Source organism: Apodemus sylvaticus, chromosome 3 (assembly GCF_947179515.1).
Source record: "Apodemus sylvaticus chromosome 3, mApoSyl1.1, whole genome shotgun sequence".
NCBI classification, from domain to species: Eukaryota; Metazoa; Chordata; class Mammalia; order Rodentia; family Muridae; genus Apodemus; species Apodemus sylvaticus.
Window position 1 is genome coordinate 162,473,127 of NC_067474.1, and position 25,710 is coordinate 162,498,836.

Here is a 25,710-nt window from a genome sequence, read left to right on the forward strand (position 1 = left end):
CATCTTTGTGCTTTTCAAACCCTGTGAAATTTCAAGAGGATTCCCAATATTTGAAACTTGGAGAAGAACAACAAAAAGAATGAGTGCTCCTTTGGTAAACACTCCACAGGTCAGTGTGCTGTCTCCATTTGTTTTAGAAATCTCTTTATCATTCAAACCATTCAAAAGTTTTATTATCTACATGTGGTAATGTTATCTAAAGGGCTTATTTTCTAAGATCTTCATTTTCTTGTGGCATAAAGAAAATTTAATGTTTAAGACTTTCACATAAATAACACCATACTATTTTCACTGAATTTTCTACTGTTAGACCATTCAAATTCCATGGACTAAAGACTGAAGGTCTCAAAGAGAATCTATTGTAAATGATTCTCAAAAACTCTTATGAATAGCTAATTTCTACATTGGATGGAGCTGTGTACTCTTATATTACTGTGGAAGGAAAGTCTCATTTGTCACAGAAGTTGCTTTTCAAAGATTGTTAGGGTTCCAGACAAAAACTTGTGATTGTGGGTATTGAAATATGTGGATACTCATGTCGCTGAGCAATGAATGAAAGAGAACAATTTGTAGAAGGATAAAACTATAAGAGCCTCACTGTCTTCAATCCTAATAGCAAATATATTAGATCACTAGAGGAACAGATGATGGCAGAAAGAGGAAAGAGTGTCTTTTTTTTTTTTTTTGCCATAACAGTGCTGTGTTTGTGAGCAGATGCAGATTGCAGTATTCCTTTCTTTTTTTTAAATTTTACAACTTTTTTGTCTTTTACTTATTTATTTTTTACACTCCAGATTTCATTCCTCTATACTCCCTATCCACCATCTGAGTGCTCCCCATTCCATTCCTTCTCCCACACTCCCTACCCCCACCCTCCACCCAACCAGACCTCTAGACTCCCTGGTGCCTCTAGTCTTTTGAAGATTAGGTTCCTCTTCTCTGATTGAACCCAGCCCCAGCCCTCCTCTTCTATATATGTGTTGGGGGCTTCATATCATCTGGTTTGTGCTGCTTGGTTCGTCCAGTGTTTGAGAAATCTCAGGGGTCCAGCTTAATTGAGACTGCTGGTCCTCCTACAGGATTGTCCTCCCACTCAGATTCTTCCAACATTTGCCTAATTTAACGAAAGTGGTCAGCAGCTTCTGTCCATTGCTTAGGTGCAAATATCTGCATCTGACTCTTTCAGCTGCTTGTTGGGTCTTCTGGAGGGCAGTCATGCTAGGTCTCTTTTTGTGAGCACTCCGTAGCCTCAGTATAAGTGTCAGACCTTGGGACATCCCCTTGAGCTGGATCCCACTTTGGGCCTGTTACTGGACCTTCTGTTTCTCAGACTCCATTTCCATCCCTGCTGTTCTTTCAGACAGGAACAAATATGGAACAAAACTCAGAGTTTTGACTGTAGGATGGCAACCTCCTCCCCCACTGGGTACCCTGTATTCCTGCTGGAGGTAGGCTATATAAGTTCCTTCTCCCTACTGTCATGCATTTCATCTAAGGTTCCTCCCTTTGAGTCCTGAGAGTCTCTCACCTCCCATGTCTCTGCATTCTGGAAGGTCCCCCCAACCTCCTATCTCCTGAGGTTGCCTGTTTCCATTCTTTATACTGGCCTTTGGAAATTGCTCTATCTCTATGAAGAATTGATTCAGAATTTTGATGGATATTGTATTGAATCTATAGATTGATTTTGGTAAGATGTCCATTTTTCCTCTATTAATCCTGTCAATCTTGAGAATGGGAGATCTTTCCATCTTCTGAAGACTTCTTTTATCTTTTCAGCGAGAGAGTAGACAGCCTTGACTAGTCCCTGATTTTAATTGGAGTGCTTCAAGTTTGTCTCCATTTAATTTGATGTTGGCTATTGGTTTGCTGAATATTGCTTTTATTATGTTTCATTATGGGCATTGAATTTCTGATATTTCCAAGATTTATAACAAGTATGGATGTTGTATTTTGTCAAAAGCTTTTTTAAGCAGCTAATGAGACAGTCATTTGGTATTTTCTTTGAGTTTGTTGATACAGTGTTTTATGTTGATGGATTTTTGTATATTGACCCATCCCCTGCATCCCTGGGATGAAGCATTCTTGATCATGATGAATGAACATTTTGATGTGGTCCTGGATTTTGTTTGGTAGTGTTGTTAAACCCATCTGGCCTGGACCTTTTTTTGTTTTTTGTTTTTTGTTTGGGAGATTGTAATGACTGCTTCTATTTGTTTTGTGATTTGGGGACTGTTTAGATGGTTTGTCTGATCCTAATTGAACTTCCTTGACCTTGGTACCTGTCTAGACAACCTATTTCAACTGAATTTTCACGTTTTGATGAATATAGTCTTTTGTTATAGGATCTCATGCTTATTTTTAAATTTACTCTATTTCTGTTGTTATGATTCCTTTTTAATTCCTTATTTTGTTAATTTAGAATCTGTCTCTTTGCCCTTTAGTTAGGCTGGCTGAGGGTTTATCCATCTTTTCAATTTTCTCAAAGGAAATCAGCTCCCCATTTTGTTGATTCTTTGTATATTTTCTGTGTTTCTACTTGGTTGACTTCATCTCTGAGTTTCATTATTTCCTCACTTATAGTCCTCTTGGGAGTGTTTGATTCTTTTTGTATTAGAGCTCTCAGATATGCTGTCAAGCTGGTAGTGTATGATCTCTCCAGTTTCTTTAAGAATGCACCGAGAGCTATGAATTTTCCTCTTAGCACTGTTGTCATTGTCACCGATAAGTTTGGGTGTGCTATTCCTTCATTTTTGTTAAATTCTAAAATGTCATTATTTTTTTTTCTATATTCTTGCCTGAGTTCATTATTATTGAGGAGAGAGTTGTTGATTTTCCATGTGTATGTGGGCTTTCTGTTGTTTTGGTTGTTATTGAAAACAATTAGTCCATGGCAATGTGACAGGATGCATAGGATTATTGCAATTTTCTCGTGCCATCTGCCCTCATTTTTTTTTTTTGTTTCTGATTATATGATTAATTTTTGGAAAACATACCATGAGACATAGGAAGGTATTTTGTTTGTTTGTTTGTTTGTTTTATTCTGAAATGGTCATTAGATGTCTGTTAAATCCATTTGTTTATAACTTCTGTTAGTTTCACTATGTCAGTTTAGTTTCTGTTTCCATGATCTGTCCATTGGTGCAAGTATGGTGTTGAAGTCTCCTACTATTATTGTGTCATGTTAAATGTGTGCCTTGATCTTTTGTAAAGTTTCTTTTACAAATGTGGGTGTCCTTGCATTTGGAACATAGATTATGAAAATTGTGAGTTCATCTTGTCAGATGTTTTTCCTTTCATGAGTATGGAATGTTATCCTTCCTCATCTTTTTGATGCATTTTGATTGAAAGTCAATTTTATTCTATATTACAGTGCCTACTCTAGCTTGTTTCTTGTGTCAGTTTGCTTGGAAAAAATTGTTTTTGAATTTTGTTTGCTTCTTTTCTTTAGAAGGAAGAATGGTTAATCTACTCTGTTTCCTCTTCCCTAAAACATATGGTGTTACATAGGGAAAACCGGAAGGGTTGTATTGATGTTTTTTATTATTATTCTGAAACTTTTAATTATATAACTGTTCATCTACATGTTTTTATGTACACATTATGCCCCTAGATCCCTGGTTCACCTCCAAACCCATGAGACTGAAGTCACAGCAAGTGCATTTGCCTCTGTCATTGTTTTCATGCCCCAGGTTTATATTTCTGATGACAATTTGTAATAGACATTATATATAACCTGTGTAGTATAATTTTGGTAAAATAAAGCAAGAATTGAAAGTCATACTTTTCTATGCAAGCTACCATTCTGATATACAAATGAGGTCATATTCCAAAGGAAAAAAATAGTGTTATATTAATAATAAAGTCAGTTCCATAAGGAATAAAGTATTCCACATTTCTGAAGTGTTACCATGGTTTTCCCTCAATTTGAAACAAGATTCAATCAAAGAAAAAGATTCTACTTCATTGAAATGCATCTTGTCTCATGCTGTTTTTTTACACATACATACATAATACATACATACATACCTTGTGAAAGACCATATGGAATGTATGAAGTTTTTATTATATGTATTTTTTGCCAGGTTTTATTAAACTCTAAATAATGTAATGCTTTCTACTAGAGGTTATTCTAATTTTTTAAAACGTTTATTTATTTATTTCATTTATGTGAATACACTGCCTCAGTCTTTAGACATACCAGAAGAGGGAATTGAATCTCCAATAAAGATGGTTGTGAGGCACTATTTGATGGCTGGGAATTGAACTCTGGACCTCTGAAAGAGCAGTCAGTGCTCTTAACAGCTGAGCCATCTCTCCAGCTGTGGATTTTTCTTTTCTTTTTATTCAATACAGGGGTTCTCTGTCTACCGCTGGCTGTTCTAGAACTAACTCTATAGACCAGGCTAGCATTGATCTCTACTGCCTCTGACTCCCAAGTGCTGGGATTAAAGATGTATACAAACACTGCCTTGTCAACCCTGTTTTTTTTTTTAATACTTAGTTGTGAATATACTTTAATAAAATAATTTGTCTAAATATTTGTTTCCATATCTCACTTGGAATGTTTACTGTATAACCTGACTTTGTAGTCCTCTTCTGTTTAAGGAAAAAACTCTGACATTTATTCCATCCATTACTTCTTTATGTCATAGTCTATCTGTTTATTGTAGAAAGTTTGTAGTCTTTAGGTATCAAAATGTTAAATTGATAATGCTACAATAGAGTCATGTGAGACCCAGCTTCACACAGGATTGAACAAGTGTCCATATTTGAGCAAGTTGAATATTGTAGATTTGAAAACATATTTTTCCTCATCATAACTTGGCCATCTGTGATGTGACACAGGTATTCTGCTTAATAACACTGCATATTTCATAAAGGTACTTTAACTGAATATAGATATCAAATGTATGTGGTATATTCTGAAAATGTTTGCTCCTTTAAGATAATCATATCATTCATTCTCAGAGGTATAAAAACAAGGAAGTCTATGACTATTTAAGTAAAGTATATTTTATTAGAGTTAACATCTTTTTTCTATAATGTATGTTGGCTTCATTTGCCTTAAGTTATTTATATGTGTTGTATATTTGTCCTGTCAGTAGTGTTCAGCAGAAATCATGGGACTTTAAAGAACTGGGATAAAAATCCATGGAGTGGTGCCATGAGGTTTTTGGGAAAATAATTTTATAACAGAGGACTTTTAAAAGATATTATACATTGCCAACAGCAAACAAAATTTCTGAATGTAGTGCTTGTCGCAAAACTTTCATTTGCTGCGAAGGTCTCAGAAAGCCACAGAAAATTCATGAATGTGAGAGCCTTAATAAATGAGAACATTATAGTAAGCCATTCTATAGACTGTCTATGAAAGAGCAGCAATTCATAAGTTCAGACACATCTCTATTAAAGTTTTAAAAAACATTTGTCCTTCCATATTTTCCCTTTTTCATCTGTATCACTAAGTATCTCCTATTCTTTCTGCCACTTTATTAACATAGGAAAACAATATTGTCCAGTAGCATTTAAGTAGTTTTCCATTACAGGGTTTGTTAACCTTCAATGATGTGTCTTTGAACTTCTCACTGGAGGAATGGGAATGTCTCAATTTTGCTCAACGGTCATTGTACATAGATGTAATGTTGGAGAATTTCAACAATCTATTGTTTTTGGGTAAGATTACACTCCTTTTTGAATTCCTGAATCTTTATTTGAATTTCCTTACATTCTGTTTATGTAAACTCTCTGAAATGTCAAGAGACCACTAGAATAAGGAAGTGGTCATTCTGGTTAGAATCACAAATTTTTCATGGGATTTCCATCTCAGTTCGGATTTCTTTTGAAGAGTATGTGTCCAGTGCTGTATTCTTTGATATCTTACCATTCCTCTTATATAACTTTAATTGGAATTTCCAATTCAAAAGTTTCCAAAAATTAATTAGAAATTTCCAATTTTAAAAAAATTAAATGTTGAGAACAAGGAATTATATTTCTATACACAAAATAATTTCAGCAAATAAAATTACTATTACTTTAACTCTTCTTTACACATGTGATGAGAGGATTTTCTATTCTGCTCCAATCTATTTGCTGTTTTATAGGGTTATTTTGCGTTTATGGTCCTCTCTTACTTTAGGGTGGGGATGTTTTCTTCTATGATTTTGGTGATCAGCTTCTGATGCCAAAGTATTTTAATGTTTATGCTCTTCCACTTGCCTCTCACCATCTAGTTATCCCTAGTGCTAGGTGGTCTGCATACATTGATCAGATATCCACTTTGTGAAAGTTCAGTACTGATCAGTCACATTATTTGTCCTAGTTTCTGCAAAGTGCTGTTTGTAAAACATTTAGGAGGGTATCATCATTTCCTCTCAGTGGATGTAGATCAGAATTGTGGTTTTTCTAAGGATCCAAGTAATCATTATGGAAAAAGAAGAAAGCTCTTTTGAGAGCGTGATTTCTTGATGTCTAATTAACTTGAAATATCAGCAAACACGCATTACTGAATATATTTTTCCTCAATACAATAATCCCTGCCATCTTTATTTGTATCTTTTCAGAAAATCATCTCATACATGGAAGACATCAGAAGGTCTTAGATCAAGACACAGAGTGCAATGTCCATGAACATGTGAATATGCAAGAGAAGTCTTATAAATGTAATGAGCTCAGCAAAATGATTAATGAATCCACCCAAAGTACACCTGATAAAACTAACCACAGAGATGCCTCACTTCAATCCTCAACCCTGAAAAGACTTAAAATTGAGAAAACCAGAGAAGTTTCCAAATATAAAGACTGTATCAAGTATTTAAATGAGTGCTCTATAAATAATCTAAATCAAGGAATACACATAGGGAAGAAAGAAAACAACAATCCAGAATTTGATAAGGGTTTTGTATCTAAACATAAACTGATGCTGAAAGCAAACAATAATGGTAAGTTTTACAAATGTAGTCAATGTGACAGATGCTTTACTCAAAGAGGTATTCTTAGAATTCATCATAGAATTCATGCAGGAGAGAAACCTTACAAATGCAGTGACTATGACAAATGCTTTACCCAAAAATGCAGTCTGCAATGTCATCAGCGAATTCATACAGGAGAGAAACCTTACAAATGCAGTGAATGTGACAAATGCTTTACTGACAAAAGTAGTCTTAGAATTCATCAGAAAATTCATACAGGTGAGAAACCTTACAAATGCAGTGAATGTGACAAATGCTTTACCCAAAAATGCAGTCTTGATAGACATCAGCGAATTCATACTGGAGAGAAACCTTACAAATGCAGTGAATGTGACAAATGCTTTACTGTCAAAAGTAGTCTTAGAATTCATCAGAAAATTCATACAGGAGAGAAACCTTACAAATGCTGTGAATGTGACAAATGCTTTACCCAAAAATGCACTCTCCGTAGACATCAGAGAATTCATACAGGAGAGAAACCTTTCAAATGCAGTGAATGTGACAAATGCTTTACCGGACAATCCTATCTTAGGATTCATCGGAGAATTCATACAGGAGAGAAACTTTACAAATGCAGTGAATGTGACAAATGCTTTACCCAAAAATTCTATCTTCAAATTCATGAGAAAATTCATACAGGAGAGAAACCTTACAAATGCAGTGAATGTGACAAATGCTTTACCCAAAAATGCACTCTCCGTAGTCATCAGAGAATTCATACAGGAGAGAAACCATACAAATGCAGTGAATGTGACAAATGCTTTACCCAAAAATGCAGTCTTGATAGTCATCAGCGAATTCATACAGGAGAGAAACCTTACAAATGCAGTGAATGTGACAAATGCTTTACTGTCAAAAATAGTCTTAGAATTCATCAGACAATTCATACAGGAGAGAAACCTTATAAATGCAGTGAATGTGACAAATGCTTTACCCAAAAATGCACTCTCCGTAGACATCAGAGAATTCATACAGGAGAGAAACCTTACAAATGCAGTGAATGTGACAAATGCTTTACCCAAAAATTCTATCTTCAGATTCATCAGAAAATTCATGCAGGAGAGAATCCTTACAAATGCAGTGAATGTGACAAATGCTTTACCCAAAAATGCAGTCTTGATAGTCATCAGCGAATTCATACTGGAGAGAAACCTTATAAATGCAGTGAATGTGACAAACGCTTTACCCAAAAATGCACTCTCCGTAGTCATCAGAGAATTCATACAGGAGAGAAACCTTACAAATGCAGTGAATGTGACAAATGCTATACTTGGCAATCCTATCTTAGGATTCATCAGAGAATTCATACAGGAGAGAAACTTTAGAAATGCAGTGAATGTGACAAATGCTTTACCGGACAATCCTATCTTAGGATTCATCAGAGAATTCATACAGGAGAGAAACTTTACAAATGCAGTGAATGTGACAAATGCTTTACCCAAAAATTCTATCTTCAAATTCATCAGAAAATTCATACAGGAGAGAAACCTTACAAATGCAGGGAATGTGATAAATGTTTTACCAGACAATCCTATCTTAGGATTCATCAGACAATTCATACAGGAGAGAAACCTTACAAATGCAGTGAATGTGCCAAATGCTTTACTACCAAAAGTAGTCTTAGAATTCATCATAGAACTCATACAGGAGAGAAACCTTACAAATGCAGTGAATGTGACAAATGCTTTACTGGCAAAAGTATGCTTAGAAGTCATCAGCGAATTCATACTGGAGAGAAACCTTACAAATGCAGTGACTGTGACAAACGCTTTACCCACAAATGGAGTCTGCAATGACATCAGCGAATTCATACAGGAGAGAAACCTTACAAATGCAGGGAATGGGAGAAATGCTTTACCCAAAAAATGCAAACTTCATACTTGTTAGAGAATAAATAAAAAAGAGAAACTCTAATTGTATTGAATGTGACAATTGCTTTATCTACAGTAGCAGTCTTAGAAATTATCAGAGAGTTCATACAAAAGAGAAATCGCAAATGCAGTGAAGCAAACAAGTGCTTTGCCCATATTCCCTGTCTTAGAAAACATCAGACAATTTTTATAGTAGTGTAAGATTAGAAATTGTAGTGAATGAGGAAATCCTTTACCAAGGATGGACATTTTAGAATTTTTCTGAAAATATGTACATGACAGAAATGTTTCAAATGCAGTGGTGGTAAAAACACTTGATTTGACTTCAGGCAATACATGTACAAGAGAAATCTCACAAATGCAATGCAATGACTGAAATTTCCTTTGACTTCCTTTCAGTTCTGAAAAGAAAAAAAAAAAAAACACCTGAATATGTATACTGAGGAAAATGTTTCTACTGTAAAAGAACAAAAAAATGTGTCAAATGTTTTATCGAGACTCTTTACCACAAGAGGTTCTATACTAGAGAAATATAAGTATGCAAAACTTGGAAAACCTTCACACCATGTTCCAATCTTAGATAATGTAACCTATTTTTACAGGGAAATACTCTGAAAATGTGACAATATAGGAAAGTTATACTTGTTCAACCTCAAATATTATAAGATAAAGACCAAGTGGGGAAGGCAGAAGAATATTTTTGGACACTTTCCTTCGATCTAAAATAAAGAGTTCAAAAGGAAACAAAATTAAGGTGTTTAATAGACCTTTTAAACTATTTAATAATAATGACAGAATTCTTTACATTTAATTCACATAAAGGATTTCTGACAAATTAAACTTCAAAGAGGATTTGATACACTGAGCCACCCAAATAGGATGTTCTTTATCCTATAGAGATGCCTACGGGACTGGACAGTAGTGCTGCATGCCTTTAATCTCTCCACTTTGGGAGCAGAGACAGATTTCTCAGTTCCAGGCCAGGCTGGTATCAAAGAGAAACCTTGTCTCAAAAATAAATAAATAAATAAATAAATAAAAGTAAAAAGATTTCTACAGTGTCCTGTATTCATAATCTCTATCAAATGCTGGTTTCAAGTTTCAGGTAACAACTATGAGTCCCTTGTGCTTGGGTCAACAAGTCCTTCCCCATAGTCCTGTAAGTGAATGCAATGAAGCTCATTAATTAATCCAGTTTGACTTGGTTGTTTTCAGTTTCTGCTTGGGATGCTTCAATGAATATATGTTGTATATCCCCAGGAAAAGTCTCTCATGAAACATAAGAGTGAGACACTAAAATTTTCTACAAGTGAATAACATGAACTTAATACTAGTGATTTTAAGTGTGTGGATAACAATTCCTTTGGAGGGTGAAATGACTCTATCAGGACTTGATTAAGAGGAAATGAAAACATGTATTTCAAAAGGTCTTAGGACTGAGAAATCAAATCTTTTGACTCTCAGTGAGTCTGCCCATATGAAAATGATTTGGGAGTCTCAACAATAGATATGTCTTTCATGAATTCTTAGGTATATGAGAGAAAAGTCTACCAAACTATAAACAAAAATATGGGATACACATCCCATATTGACACATGTGTCAGGGATACACATCCATATTGTGCTGTGTAACTGCATGTCTGTAAACTCTTTAATAGCATTTGATTGAGACAAATTCCAATAAAACTCAGAACAATGCTACCTATTGGCTCATACTACAGACCATTTTGGTACCATTTCTTGTTGTGTTTTAAGACTACATGCCAGGTGATCACGTATTATGAAAGTTGTGTAAGTGCTGAGGGAAAAGTTAGGAACACAAATTTCTCTTGTCCAGCTCAAGATCCTTCTACATTTTCCCCTTTTCTTAGCGAACTTTCATAGGAAACTTTTTACAACTTAGAAATAAACACTAAAATCACTTTTCAAAGTACCCCCTTTCTTTCAACTTCAACTAGTAGACTGTAAGTTTGAACCCTGCAATTCCTAGGTACATAAAACAGGCTACACTGCTTAGACCCTTGCTGTTAGGCTACAGGTGGTAATTGCCTGAACCAGCACCTTTTAACCCTCAGAATGAGCAAAATGTTTTAGGAAATTTTTAGAAGTTATCAACATTCAGTATAGTTAGAAAGTTAGAATATCCGCACACCATCAGTCTTGAAATCCACAGTAGAACCCTGCTCTGTTTCCTTTCAACCCCCTCCAGACTGGGAGGTGGCCAGCAGGTCTTCATCTCCAAATGACTAGATCAGAACTCTGGGTCCTTGTGTGGGGAGTGTCCCATTGCATAGGCTCTGGTAATGCAATAGCTTTTCCTTGCCTCAGGTGATCCATATGTCCTTCTTGAGACTCCGATGAAATAGCATATAGAGGCACAATTTGTTTCACAGAATCACTGCAATTGCATGTATCCAGATCTGTAAAAGAGAAATGAGGCAGCTTTATGGTCCCGACTATGGGTAATCGTTTTGTAGAATGTAGAAAGTCCAGAGTTCAAAGCCCTGCACTCCCCCACATGGCAGCATTAGAATGTAAACCTAGCACTTAAGGAAGTGAGGCAGCAGGAACAGAAGTTAAAAATTAACCTCAGAGAGACACTGAGTAGGAAGTCAGCCAGGGCTGCTTGAGAAATCCTATCAAAAATCGAAGCAGGCAGTGATGGTGGTATATTATCTTTATCCAGGTCTTGGGGCTAGAGGAAGGTTGATGTCTGTTCAAGGCCAACCTGGTTTACATAGGGTGTTTCAGGCAAGACTCCACAGTGAGACTGTCTCTAAATAAGTGAATTATAAAATAAATTAATAAGCCAAGTTATGTAACATGTGACTAGACATGTCTATGAGCAAATTTCCTCAGAACTCCAGCTGAGAGTAGAACAGACAACCTAGATGTATGCAGCACCAAACAGTGAGCTGTGGGCCTGGGCCAAGTAGAAAGTAAGCTGAACACCACCATGCATCTCTCCCTGCTTCTATACGGTAGACACACTGTGACTACTCATATTCATGGTCCTGTCTATGCTTTCCTTGCAATATGAGCTTGAATTCCTCTGGGTCCAAGAGCCTGTCCTACTTAAAAAAAAGGGGGGGGGGCCTGATTATGTTATTTTTGTCAGTGCTATCATCTCTCTATATGCCTGTCTGTTTATTTTTCAATCATTCTGATTCTTTGAGTGTATGGACATGAGATTAGAGATCAGAGGATGACTTGTAGAATGTGGCTCTCTCCTTCCACCTAGAGGGTCCATGGAACAGAATTCGCATGACTAAGATTGTACTTTAAGCACTTTTACCTGAAGAGCCATCTTATTAGCTCTTGTTTTAGACTCTCTCTCCCACATATGCATGTGTACAAAACACATAAGAATCATGTGTTTGAATTTGGTCCTCATGCAATGATGTCTCATTATGTATGTAAATGTTTAAAAATACTAAACACTAAAGTTGATCTAGTCTCAAGCAGTTTTGAACAAGGACAGTGGCCCTGAAGTAGCTCCATTTGTCTACCTGGGTTAAGACACAAGTTCAGAGACTGCAATGATTACCCAAGAGAGATGTAACTGCTCCTACTTCTAGAGGCTAATGTCCAATGTCAGGCACAGAGAGTCTTGCATCTGAAGGTCTCTTCCTTTCTTCTAAATAGCCACCTTCTCACAGGTTCCCATACAATCTCTTTCTAATTGTACTTTGCTGAATTCCCCTGTTTAGAAGAACAGCAATGTTACTGGAGCAGAGCCAGATGTTTACCTTCCTAACTTCTTGGCCTCCAGACACAGGCAAGTGCTGTGGAGTTTAGACCTTGTACACAAAGGTTGGGAACATGGGGAGTACAGTTCAGGCCATGAGGGTCTCTTTTGTGAAGGTAGTAGTTCTGATGCTCTGTTCTGGAATCTGCTTGTGAACACACAAGTTTCTGTTTTCAAATTGTTTTTTTTTCCCCAGTGAGTATATATATATAGTTTATTTTTTCTATTTTATCGAATATAAACTTTATTACATTTTAAATGGTAAAACTTTTCCCAGTTTCCCACCTCCCTGAAAACCTCCAACCCCTCCTCGTACCCCGTCTCCAAGTATATGCTCCTCCACCTGATCCCAGTGCTCTGGGAGGCAGAGGCAAGCAGATTTCTGAGTTTGAGGCCAGCCTGGTGTATTGAGTGAGTTCCAGGACAGCCAGGGCTATGCAGAGAAACACTGTCAACAAACAAGTAAATAAACAAAAAAACGGCCCCTCATGTCTTGAGAGATTCTTTAAGCTCTGAAATGAGCAGGGATTTCTGAGTGGATGCTTGTCCCCTCTCTTACCTTCCATGACCTGTTCCGTGATGATTATTTCCTGGCTGAACACCAGCGGGACAACCAATCCTTGACCTATCTGCTCCTGAGCTGTGACGAAGGGCCCTTCCCAAAGTGTAGCACAGAGTTCTCTCCTTGATGACTTCACAGGTGCCTCCCTGTTGGGCACAGGAGTGTTCCAACCCGCATTCTTTACCTAGGTGGTCCAGGGACAGTCTACAGGGTCCCTGGACTACCTAGGTAGAGAATGGGGGACCACAGATGCAAGAGATGGACAGCAAGACAGTATTCTGATCAAGCTTTCAAATTTTACTATTTTACACACAGCAAAATGAAGGAAAGTAAGGATGTAGGGAGGGGTATGAGGGGGCAAACATTGTCTTCGGGGAACAGTCTCTCAGAGGACAAGCACTGTCTCTAAACATTGTCTCTAGGAAGCAGTCTCTCAGAATTATCTCCCAGAGTATCATGACAAAGCTGGCTGGCAAATTAAAATGATCATGAGGAGCTGAAGTGAAAAGAGATTGCTATAGTAACCTAACTGCAAATGAACTATTTATTCTAACCAACATGAGCTCTATATGTGCTGAACACCTTGATATTTGCATACCTGAAAGCCAAAATTTTCCTTCTTAAGGCAGGCTTGAGCATGTAAGATGGCTGAAAGGAGGAGGTGTTGAGATCTATGTAAGAATGGCTCCTGGCAGTTTCCCACCTCCCTGAAAACCCCCAACCCCTCCTCTGACTCCCTGCCTCCAAGTTTATGCCCCTCCATGTGAACCACTCCCACAATCCCCTTCATCTATTTCCCTTTGTTGGGGGCATCTATTGAGCCTTCATCTAACCAAGGACCACTCCTTCCACTGATGCCCAACAAAGCATCCCTCTACCACATTTTTGGATGGAAACCTCTGTACCCATTGGTTGATGGTTTACACCCAGGGAGTCCTGAGACTTCTGGGTGGCTGACATCATTTTTCTTCCCATGGGGCTCTAGACCCCTTTACCTCCTCTGAACTACCCTCCAACTCCTCCATTGGTGACCCCATGTCCAGACCAATGGTTGGCTGCCAACATCTGCCTCTGTATGTGTATGGCTCTGGCAGGACCCCTCCAGAGACAACAATGGAATTCTCCATTTGGTAGGCAATACTTGTCATCCATAAGGGGTTTGGTGACTATTTATAGTATGAATCCCCAGGTAAGGTTGTCTATGTGTGGCCTTTACTTCAGTCTCTGTTCCATACGTTTTCTTGTTTATTGCTCCTGAGAGTATTTTGTTCCCTTTCTTGGAGGAATCAAAACATCCAATTGGTTTTTGATTGCTCAGTAAAGATGCTTGCAGCTAAAGGATGATCAGAAAAGTGGGAATTCTAGGTTCCAATAGGCAGGCTAGGAAATGCAGGAGAAAGGCACACTCACTGTGCTTTGGAGGGACAGAGTGCCACCAGTCATGAGATTTCTGGGCTAAAGTTTCTCTCTGAAGTCCTGACTATACTGAAATTTGCTCTGTAGATCAGGTTGTCCCCAAACTCCAGAGATCCTAATACCTATGCTATATTTCTGGTTTCCTTTCTCTTTCTTGATGATGGACAGATATCCCAGTCAGGAGATCATGTTGATAAAGCCTTTAGACACTACAGGAGTAAAATTTGCAGCACCCTGGATAGTTGTGGCCATAGATAGGTGAACTGAAATACTGCTTATCAATCAGTGGTCTTGTAATTCTAAATGCACTGCAATGTACACTTCACATCTTGCTGGCACTGACATAGATGATGCAATGTACACTTCACCAGCTCTGTATGACACAGTATAGTCAAGGTCACAATCTTGGGAGGAGTATTTCTGAAACCACTCTCTTCTCTACCTGTTTAGGTTGACATGATAAAGCCAGAAAAGAACTAGGCAGAGGAGAACCTTAGGGTGGGCCAAAATGTAAATTTCAAGAACAGCATCACAGAACACTTATTTTAGAAGAAGTAAATAATGTTGCACTGCATGCTACATAATGAATTCAGAAGAGACACAAACACCAAACAAAGTAACTTAAAAGTAATCTTGTGAAGTGGCCCACACCCAAAACTTTAGTCTCAGCAATAAAGAGGGTCATGCTGGAGGATTAGAATGTCACCATTAACATTGGCTTCTACAAAAAAAAATCTGTAGGACATAAAACAACATAAAGTTAAATAAAATAAATGCAGGTTAAACAAAGTATGGACTAGCCTGTCATACAATAGACTATTATCTAACCTCCAAATAGGAAAGAAGTTCTTACAAAAAAATTGTGTGCTATACCCTTATTATTATCTAGTCTACCACATCTGTCTGTATTCTTAAGAAACATATTCTTCCAGGAAATAAAATTATTAAGAAATTCTGACACATTATTTCATGGATCAAACTTATCAAGTTTATGTACTGTGAAATAAGCCCATCAATGAAGGAGAGATTTTGCTAGACTCCAGTTATATACAGTGCCTTGTCTACTTAAATTCATAGATACTGAAAGAATGATGGCTGCCAGCAACAAAAGGAGACAAACATTGGGAGGTACAATAATGAGGACAGAGTTTCCCCAGATGAAGTGAGGGGAATTGAAAAAGAATTCTTATACTGTCAACATGGTTCCAACAGGTTTGATGCCCATGGCTGGCATAGAGAAGAGAACTGACTCCTCAGGGTTGTCTGCTGACTTTCACTTGTTCACTTTGGCATATGGGCATTCTTTTAGTAATACACAGAGACAGAAAAAGCCTAGATACAATTGTACAGACACTAGAAATGATGACTAGGCTAGATAAGTAGACTGAGGTTATATACATCAGAGATGACAATTACCACAGGTGTATAAACTTGCCTTTACAGAGCTCCTACTCTTAAGCAAGGAATATGCTTGGAAAAGCTGAAAAATGTCTGGGGCCAGGACCTGTGGGGTGTGATTATATCAGATCCTGACAACCCAATTCTTGCCACCATGAGGGGCAGAAGCTATTAGTCCCAAGTCTGCTGTAGGCTTCTTCAGTAATGTTCCTGATATACCCTGTGTTCCCTGTGAACAGCATAGATTTGTTATCTCCTCTGGAGTTTGTCACATTCTATGATAATTTCTGCTGACTACATAGAAGTCTCCCATTTCTTTCCATAGTTTACTAGAGGCTGTTCTTCTTAAAATACTTACTGCGTGAGACATAGCTTCTACAAGAACTCAGTGCAGGGTATTTGATCATACAGTGAACCCCCAAATTAACAAGATTAAATAAAATCCCTCATGGTTCAATAGGTGGAGCAAGCAGCCAGGTGACAGGTTTGGAACCCTGGATTTTTAAGGAAAAATAACATGGAGAATAAGAGGGAGTTTGGAACAAAGATAAAGAGATGCACAGGAAGAAGCATTGAGGTCCATTGAGTTTGGATGAGATCATTTGAGAAGGTGTGGCAGAAAGAGCTTCCTTCTGGGATTTTACCTGAAGAGGAAGGTCAGCAGGTGCTTTCTCTGCCTCTCTGAGCTAGCAGGCTTCCACTCAGCACCTGGCTCCCGAGTGTTCCTTGGGAAAATTGAATGACTTAGAATTTATCACACATAATAGACCTCTCTACTGCAACTTTTACCTTTTCCATTGTTCTACTTTTGCTAAAATTCTCATCTGGGGCTTTCCATTTAGGACCTTGTCACTGAAGACTGACCTATTCTTTTAGGGTACTGGTGTACTTATGAAATAATTCTAGGAATATCTTTACTGTGTAAAATTCCCATCTGCCTATGTGGCTGGAACTGCAGTCTCTAGTCCATATTGAAATTGTTCAAATCATATCCTGGATTCTGATGCCAAAAGTGACAGCATATGTAGAAAGCAAGATCTATTCTAGGCTGACTCATGTTTGAGAACTATGTAGAGTCAAATGCATGGTGTCTTTTTTTTTTTTTTTTTTTTTATTATTCGATATAATTTATTTACATTTCAAATGATTTCCCCTTTTCTAGCCCCCCCACTCCCCGAAAGTCCCGCAAGCCCCCTTCTCTTCCCCTGTCCTCCCACCCACCCCTTCCCACTTCCCCGTTCTGGTTTTGCTGAATACTGTTTCACTGAGTCTTTCCAGAACCAGGGGCCACTCCTCCTTTCTTCTTGTACCTCATTTGATGTGTGGATTATGTTTTGAGTATTCCAGTTTTCTAGGTTAATATCCACTTATTAGTGAGTGCATACCATGATTCACCTTTTGAGTCTGGGTTACCTCACTTAGTATGATATTCTCTAGCTCCATCCATTTGCCTAAGAATTTCATGAATTCATTGTTTCTAATGGCTGAATAGTACTCCATTGTGTAGATATACCACATTTTTTGCATCCACTCTTCTGTTGAGGGATACCTGGGTTCTTTCCAGCATCTGGCAATTACAAATAGGGCTGCTATGAACATAGTAGAACATGTATCCTTATTACATGGTGGGGAGTCTTCTGGGTATATGCCCAGGAGTGGTATAGCAGGATCTTCTGGAAGTAAGGTGCCCAGTTTTCGGAGGAACCGCCAGACTGATTTCCAGAGTGGTTGTACCAATTTGCAACCCCACCAGCAGTGGAGGAGTGTTCCTCTTTCTCCACACCCTCTCCAACACCTGCTGTCTCCTGAATTTTTAATCTTAGCCATTCTGACTGGTGTAAGATGAAATCTTAGGGTTGTTTTGATTTGCATTTCCCTAATGACTAATGAAGTTGAGCATTTTTTAAGATGCTTCTCCGCCATCCGAAGTTCTTCAGGTGAGAATTCTTTGTTTAACTCTGTACCCCATTTTTTAATAGGGTTGTTTGGTTTTCTGGAGTCTAACTTCTTGAGTTCTTTATATATATTGGATATTAGCCCTCTATCTGATGTAGGATTGGTGAAGATCTTTTCCCAATTTGTTGGTTGCCGATCTGTCCTCTTGATGGTGTCCTTTGCCTTACAGAAACTTTGTAATTTTATGAGATCCCATTTGTCAATTCTTGCTCTTAGAGCATACGCTATTGGTGTTCTGTTCAGAAACTTTCTCCCTGTACCGATGTCCTCAAGGGTCTTCCCCAGTTTTTTTTCTATTAGCTTCAGAGTGTCTGGCTTTATGTGGAGGTCCTTGATCCATTTGGATTTGAGCTTAGTACAAGGAGACAAGGATGGATCAATTCGCATTCTTCTGCATGCTGACCTCCAGTTGAACCAGCACCATTTGTTGAAAAGGCTATCTTTTTTCCATTGGATGTTTTCAGCCTCTTTGTCGAGGATCAAGTGGCCATAGGTGTGTGGGTTCATTTCTGGATCTTCAATCCTGTTCCATTGATCCTCCTGTCTGTCACTGTACCAATACCATGCAGTTTTTAACACTATTGCTCTGTAGTATTGCTTGAGGTCAGGGATACTGATTCCCCCAGATTTCCTTTTGTTGCTGAGAATAGTTTTAGCTATCCTGGGTTTTTTGTTGTTCCAGATGAATTTGATAATTGCTCTTTCTAGCTCTGTGAAGAATTGAGTTGGGATTTTGATGGGTATTGCATTGAATCTGTATAGTGCTTTAGGCAAAATGGCCATTTTAACTATATTGATTCTGCCGATCCATGAGCATGGGAGGTTTTCCCATTTTTTGAGGTCTTCTTCCATTTCCTTCTTCAGAGTCTTGAAGTTCTTGTCATACAGATCTTTCACATGTTTGGTAAGAGTCACCCCAAGATACTTTATACTGTTTGTGGCTATTGTGAAGGGGGTCATTTCCCTAATTTCTTTCTCAGCCTGCTTATCCTTTGAGTATAGGAAGGCCACTGATTTGCTTGAGTTGACTTTATAACCTGCCACTTTGCTGAAGTTGTTTATCAGCTGTAGGAGCTCTCTAGTGGAGTTCTTTGGGTCACTTAGGTAGACGATCATGTCGTCTGCAAATAATGATAGTTTGACTTCTTCCTTTCCAATTTGTATCCCTTTGACCTCCTTATGTTGTCGAATTGCCCGAGCTAGTACCTCAAGTACAATATTGAAAAGATAAGGAGAAAGGGGGCAGCCTTGTCTGGTCCCTGATTTCAGTGGGATTGCTTCAAGTTTCTCTCCATTTAGTTTGATGCTGGCTACCGGTTTGCTGTACATTGCTTTTACTATGTTTAGGTATGGGCCTTGAATTCCTGTTCTCTCCAAGACTTTAAGCATGAAGGGATGCTGAATTTTGTCAAATGCTTTTTCAGCATCCAATGAAATGACCATGTGGTTTTGTTCTTTGAGTTTGTTTATGTAGTGGATTGTATTGATGGATTTCCGTATATTGAACCAACCCTGCATTCCTGGGATAAAGCCTACTTGATCATGGTGGATGATCGTTTTGATGTGTTCTTGGATTCGGTTGGCAAGAATTTTATTGAGTATTTTTGCATCGATGTTCATAAGGGAAATTGGTCTGAAGTTCTCTTTCTTTGTTGGATCTTTGTGTGGCTTTGGTATCAGCGTAATTGTGGCTTCGTAGAAGGAATTGGGTAGTGTTCCTTCTGTTTCTATTTTGTGGAATAGTTTGAAGAGTATTGGTGTTAACTCTTCTTTGAAGGTCTGGTAGAATTCTGCACTGAAGCCATCTGGTCCTGTGCTTTTTTTGGTTGGAAGACTTTCTATGACTCCTTCTATTTCTTTAGGCATTATGGGACTGTTTAGATGGTCTAGTTGGTCCTGATTTAATTTTGGTATTTGGTATCTGTCAAGGAAATTGTCCATTTCCTCCAGATTCTCCAGTTGTGTTGAGTATAGGCTCTTGTAGTAGGATCTGATGATTTTTTGGATTTCCTCAGTTTCCGTTGTTATATCTCCCTTTTCATTTCTAAGTTTGTTAATTTGGATACTTTCTCTGTGCCCTTTGGTCATTCTGGCTAAGGGTTTATCTATCTTGTTGATTTTCTCAAAGAACCAGCTCCTGGTATTGTTGATTTTTTGTATGGTTCTCTTTGTTTCTACTTGATTGATTTCGGCCCTGAGTTTGATGATTTCCTGCCTTCTACTCCTCCTGGGCGAAATAGCTTCTTTTTGTTCTAAGGCTTTCAGGTGTGTCATTAAGCTGGTAATGTATGCTCTCTCCATTTTCTTTTTGGAGGCACTCAGGGCTATGAGTTTTCCTCTTAGCACTGCTTTCATTGTGTCCCATAGATTTGGGTATGTTGTGTTTTCATTTTCATTGTGTTCTAAAAAGTCTTTAATTTCTTTCTTTATTTCTTCCTTGACCAAGGTATCATTGAGTAGAGTATTGTTCAGTTTCCACGTGTATGTGGGCTTTCTGTTGTTTCTGTTGCTATTGAAGACCACTTTTACTCCATAGTGATCAGATAGGAGGCATGGGATTAGTTCGATCTTCTTATATTTGTTGAGGTCTGTCTTGTGACCAATTATATGGTCGATTTTGGAGAAGGTACCATGAGGTGCTGAGAAAAAGGTATATTCTTTTGTTTTAGGATAGAATGTTCTATATATATCTGTTAAATCTAATTGGTCCAAAGCTTCAATTAGTTTCATTGTGTCCCTGTTTAGTTTCTGTTTTCCTGATCGGTCCATTGAGGAAAGTGCAGTGTTGAAGTCACCCACAATTATTGTGTTAGGTGCAATGTGTGCTTTTAGTTTTAATAAAGTTTCTTTTACAAAAGAGGGTGCCCTTACATTTGGGGCATAGATGTTCAGGATTGTCAGTTCTTCTTTTTGTATTTTTCCTTTGACCAGCAAGAAGTGTCCCTCAGGGTCTCTTTTGATGACTTTGGGTTGAAAGTCAATTTTATCTGATATTAAAATGGCTACTCCAGCTTGTTTCCTGAGACCATTTGCTTGTAAAATTGTCTTCCAGCCTTTTACTCTAAGGTAGTGTTTGTCTTTGACCCTGAGGTGTGTTTCCTGTAAGCAGCAAAATGTAGGGTCCTGTTTACGTATCCATTCAGTTAGTCTGTGTCTTTTTATTGGGGCATTAAGTCCATTGATGTTAAGAGATATTAAGGAATAGTGATTGTTACTTCCTATCATTTTTGACGTTATTTTTTAAATTTGAATGCTTAACTTCTTTTGGGTTTGATGAAAGGTTACTATCTTGCTTTTTCCAGGGTGAAGTTTCCCTCCTTGTATTGGTGTTGTCCTCCTATTATCCTTTTTAGGGCCGGGTTTGTGGATAGATATTGGGTAAACTTGGTTTTGTCATGAAATATCTTAGTTTCTCCATCTATGGTGATTGAGAGTTTTGCTGGATATAGTAGTTTTGGTTGGCATTTGTGTTCTCTTAGAGTCTGCATGAGATCTGCCCAGGACCTTCTAGCCTTCATAGTCTCAGGTGAAAAGTCTGCTGTGATTCTGATAGGTCTTCCTTTATATGTTACTTGGCCTTTTTCTCTTACTGCCTTTAGTATTCTTTCTTTGTTTAGAACATTTGGTGTTTTGATTATTATGTGACGGGAAGTATTTCTGTTCTGGTCCAGTCTGTTTGGAGTTCTGTAGGCTTCTTGTATATTCATGGGCATCTCTCTCTTTAGGTTAGGGAAGTTTTCTTCCATAATTTTATTGAAGATATTTGCTGGCCCTTTAAGTTGTAAATCTTCACTCTCCTCTATGCCTATAATCCTTAGGTTTGGTCTTCTCATTGTGTCCTGGATTTCCTGGATATTTTGGGTTACAAGCTTTTTGCATTTTGCATTTTCTTTAACTGTTGAGTCCATGGTTTCTATGGAATCTTCAGCATCTGAGATTCTTTCTTCTATCTCTTGTATTCTGTTGTTGATATTTGTATCTCTGTCCCCTGATTTCTTCCCAAGGCTTTCTATCTCCAAAGTTGTCTCCCTTTGAGTTTTCTTAGTTGTTTCTACTTCTGATTTTAGATCCTGGATGGTTTTGCTTAGCTCCTTCACTTGCATGTTTGTGTTTTCCTGTAATTCTTTAAGAGATTTTTGTGTTTTCTCTTTCATGAGCTCAGCCTGTTGACCAAAGTTCTCCTGTATTTCTTTAAGAGATTTTTGTGTTTCGTCTTTCATGACCTCAGCCTGTTGAGCAAAGTTCTCCTGTATTTCTTTAAGTGTTTTTTGCATTTCCTCCTTGTTGGCTTTTGTATTCTCCTGGATTTCTTTCAATGATTTTTGTGTTTCCCTTGCAAGGGCTTCTACCTTTTGATCCATTGTCTCCTGAATTTCTTTATGTATGACCTTCATGTGTTCCTGTACCAGCATCATGACCAGTGATTTTAAATCCAAATCTTGTTTTACTGGTGTGATGGGGTATCCAGGACATGTTGGTAGAGGAGAATTGGGTTCAGATGTTGCCATATTGCCTTGATTTCTGTTAGTGACGTTCCTGCGTTTGCCTTTTGCCATCTAGATCTCACTGGTGTTAGTTTATCTTGTCAGTGCTGGACTCACCAGTGCAAGCTGCCCCTTCCCAGTTGGCCTCTGGTGCACAGCTTACCTCCTGCACTGCTTGTAGACAGTGTGCTGCTGCCCAGGCTGTTCAGATCCCAAAGCAGGCACCCGAAGGCTCCCGCTGGGGCCCGCTGGATTCACTGGAGCACACTGACTTCTCCCAGCTGGCCTTGGAGATGTAATGCTGCCGCCCAGACTGATCTGGATCCGGAAGCGGAGAGAGTAGAGCTAAGGGCTTCTGCCTGAGGCCTTGCCCCAGATTGTGTCTGTGGAGCAGATGGAGCCCGTGTGCACTCCCAGGGAGTGCCGACGGTGTATGCTACTGTGACCTCCCCTGAGTTCCGCTCACTCCGCTGGGCAGCCGATCTGCCAACCGGGCTATCGCACACAAGGTTAGCCTGGCCGCCCAGTCCCTGAGTCCAGGCAAAAGCCTGGGAGGCCAAGGTCCGAGCAAAGTTCCCCTACGGCTTTGACTGTTAATTGGGTTTGCCAGGTGACTAGGATGGCGGGCGTGTGCGCCCGCGCTCCCTGAAAGCGCCGGGAGAGTCTGCTTTGCTAACAATCACCTGGGCGGGTTGACTCACAGATGGCCCACCAAGCCGCCCAGTTCTTGGGGTCAGTCCTGTGCCTTTTGGGGCCTGGACCCCCGCTTTGTTAGCCTTAGGCTATGCCTGTTACAGGTCTGCCCGCCTGAGCTCTCTGTCGTCCTGCAGGCAAAATGGCGGCGGCGCGCTCGCAGGCCTGGGCAAAAAACCTCCTGGTTGGGTTGGCACCCCGATGGCCCCCCGACCCGCCCAGGGCCTGGGTGCAGGCCAACGCCCGTCGGGCTCAGACCACCGCGGTGTTGGCCTCGGATTATGTTTGTGTACCTCAGTCTGTCCGATTCCTGGAGTACAGAACCAAGATGGATCCTCCTCTCCTGACTGGTGGGAGGCCGAGTTCTGAAGTGGCCTCCGTGCAGGAAAGGCGCCGCACAACTGCAGCTGCTTGCTGTCCGGCTGGTCAGCGAAGGTCAGTGGTCGTGGGCGCAGGGCCTAACTGGTCCCTGTGACGCCTTGGTTCCACTGCTGATGGCCCTTCAGCTGGAGCAGCCACTGCTGCCGCTGCTGCCGCCGCCGCCGCCGCCGCCGCCGATAATGGAAATTTTTAATTGTGCAATTTTATCATTACTTTCTTTCTTTGGTATATAACCTTATTTGTGTATCATAATAGTAGCTTTCATAGATAACTATTACCTTTAATTCTTCCTTCGTGCTGGGCAGTGGTGGTGCGCGCCTTTCATTCCAGCACTTGGGAGGCAGAGATAGGTGGATTTCTGAGTCCGAGGCCAGCCTGGTCTACAGAGTGAGTTCTAGGACAGGCAGGGCTACACAGAGAAACCCTGTCTCAAAAAAAGAAATCTTACTTTGTTTTTAAAAAACAATAACACACATGTCCATTACAAATGGGCATAAGAAATATAAACCAGGGGTAGGAAAAACTGACTAAGAGTTAAAAACTCTTGCTGTGACTTCAGTCTCAAGGGTTTGGTACAGAATCCAGGGATCTATGGACATAATGTATCATTCAGTGTATGTAAAAGCATGCAGATGAACAATTATATACTTAAGAAATATTGTAAAGCAAAATGAAAGCATCAACAAAATCCCTTCAGTTTTTCCGTATGGAACACATTATTATAAGGGAAAAGGAAAAAGAATAGATGAACCAGGCTTCCTTCTAAAGAAGAGAAGAGCCTATGCCGGGCTGTGGTGGCACAGGCCTGTAATCCCAGCACTCTAGGAGGCAGAGGCAGGCAGACTTCGGAGTTCAAGGCCATCCTGGTCTACAGAGTGAGCTCCAGGACAGCCAGGACTACACAGAGAAACCCTGTCTTAGACAAAAACAAATCCAAACAAACAAACAAACAAAAAAGGGAGCCTGCCCTGTAGCCCCACCCCAGCCCTATATAGGGACCATATAGTCCTGTCTGCAGGCCAGGAGGAGGGCCTCATATAACCCATGATGACGCTTAAGTTCCCTGCATTGCTGAGGATGACATTCACCTTGTGCTTCTCCTGCTGCTGCCCCCCTAGAGTGGGTGGATCTATGACTGGCTTTATAAGAGCTTTTGATATGTAGGCAAAACAAGGTTATCTCATTGTTCTATAGGAGTTTCTGATCTTGTGCTTCACAGAAGACCTATTAACAATATGTGAAATATATATGTATACAAATTGACAAAAAAAAAAAAAAAAAGAATAGAAGAGAAAAAATTGGAAAAAAAGAATAACCAAGCAAATGGTCCCAAGAAACAATCTGGAGTAGCCATTTCAATATTGAATAAAATTGACATTCAATCAAAAGTTATCGAAAAAGAGGAGGAATGACAACACTTCATACTCATCAATGGAAAAACCTACCAAGATGAACTCAAAATTCTGAACATCTATATCCCAAATGCAAGGGCAACCACATCTGTAAAAGAAACTCTAGTAAATCTCAAAGCACACATTGAACCTGATATAATACGAGTAGGAGACTTCAGTACAACACTCTCACCAATGAACAGACCATGGAAACAAATTGAACAGAGACACAGTGAAATTAACATAATGTGTGAACCAAATGGAATTAACAGATATTTATAGAACATTTCATACTTATACACACACACACACACACACACACACACACACATTCTTCTCAGCACCTCATGGTACATTCTCCAAAATTGAACATATTATAAACACAAAACTAGTGGTAACTGATACGGAAAAATTGAAATAATCCCATGCATCCTATCACATCATCATGGACTAAGAATAACAACAGAACAACAGAAAGCTCACCTACACATGGAAGGTTAAAAACTCTCTACTCAATAATAACTTGGTCAGGGAAGAAATACAGAAAGAAATTAAATACTTTTTAGAATTTAACAAAAATGAAGGAACAACATATCCAAACATATTGGATACAATAAAAACATTGCTAAAAGGAAACTCATAGCTCTGAGTGCCTCCCTAAAGAAATTGGAGAGATCAGACACCAGCAGCTTAACAGCATATGTGAAGGCTCTAGGACAAAGAAGCAAACACACCCATGAGGAATAGAAGGCAGGAAACAAATGCAGAGACGAAATTAACCAAGTAGAAACAAAGAAAACTATACAAGTAATCAATAAACCAGTAGCTCGTCCTTTGAGAAA

The 25,710-nt window shown here is 39.0% G+C and overlaps 2 protein-coding genes and 1 pseudogene across 11 annotated transcripts in view; 1 reads left to right on the forward strand and 2 right to left on the reverse strand.

The window, feature by feature from the left end:
* The window catches only part of LOC127681612 (zinc finger protein 420-like), a 662,660-nt gene that overhangs the window by 158,146 nt on the left and 478,804 nt on the right, over positions 1-25,710 (reverse strand). The gene's annotated exons all lie outside the window — the stretch shown is intronic.
* The window catches only part of LOC127681634 (zinc finger protein 501-like), a 77,431-nt pseudogene that overhangs the window by 43,145 nt on the left and 8,576 nt on the right, over positions 1-25,710 (reverse strand).
* LOC127681620 (gastrula zinc finger protein XlCGF26.1-like) lies at positions 37-8,780 on the forward strand. Of its 3 annotated transcripts, XM_052178094.1 has the most exons (5): positions 37-109; positions 5,547-5,673; positions 6,561-6,938; positions 7,104-8,160; positions 8,496-8,508. In XM_052178094.1, exons 1-5 carry the CDS (start codon positions 80-82, stop codon positions 8,506-8,508), a joined length of 1,605 nt encoding a protein of 534 aa, XP_052034054.1. In that variant the 5' UTR covers positions 37-79. The 3 variants fall into 3 exon arrangements, with proteins under 3 accessions (XP_052034054.1, XP_052034053.1, XP_052034055.1); XM_052178093.1 differs by having other exon boundaries at positions 6,561-8,216; positions 8,367-8,780; XM_052178095.1 differs by lacking the exon at positions 8,496-8,508 and adding an exon at positions 8,608-8,694 and having other exon boundaries at positions 6,561-8,269.

What these genes read in the sequence shown, in the direction of transcription:
- LOC127681620 (XM_052178093.1), top strand. Translation starts at nt 80, where the DNA reads ATGAGTGCTCCTTTGGTAAACACTCCACAG. An exon ending in CAACAATCTATTGTTTTTGG is followed by an intron (nt 5,674 to 6,560) that starts GTAAGATTACAC and finishes GTATCTTTTCAG; the next exon opens with AAAATCATCTCATACATGGA. An exon ending in AGAGAAACCTTACAAATGCA is followed by an intron (nt 8,217 to 8,366) that starts GTGAATGTGACA and finishes TTCATACAGGAG; the next exon opens with AGAAACTTTACAAATGCAGT.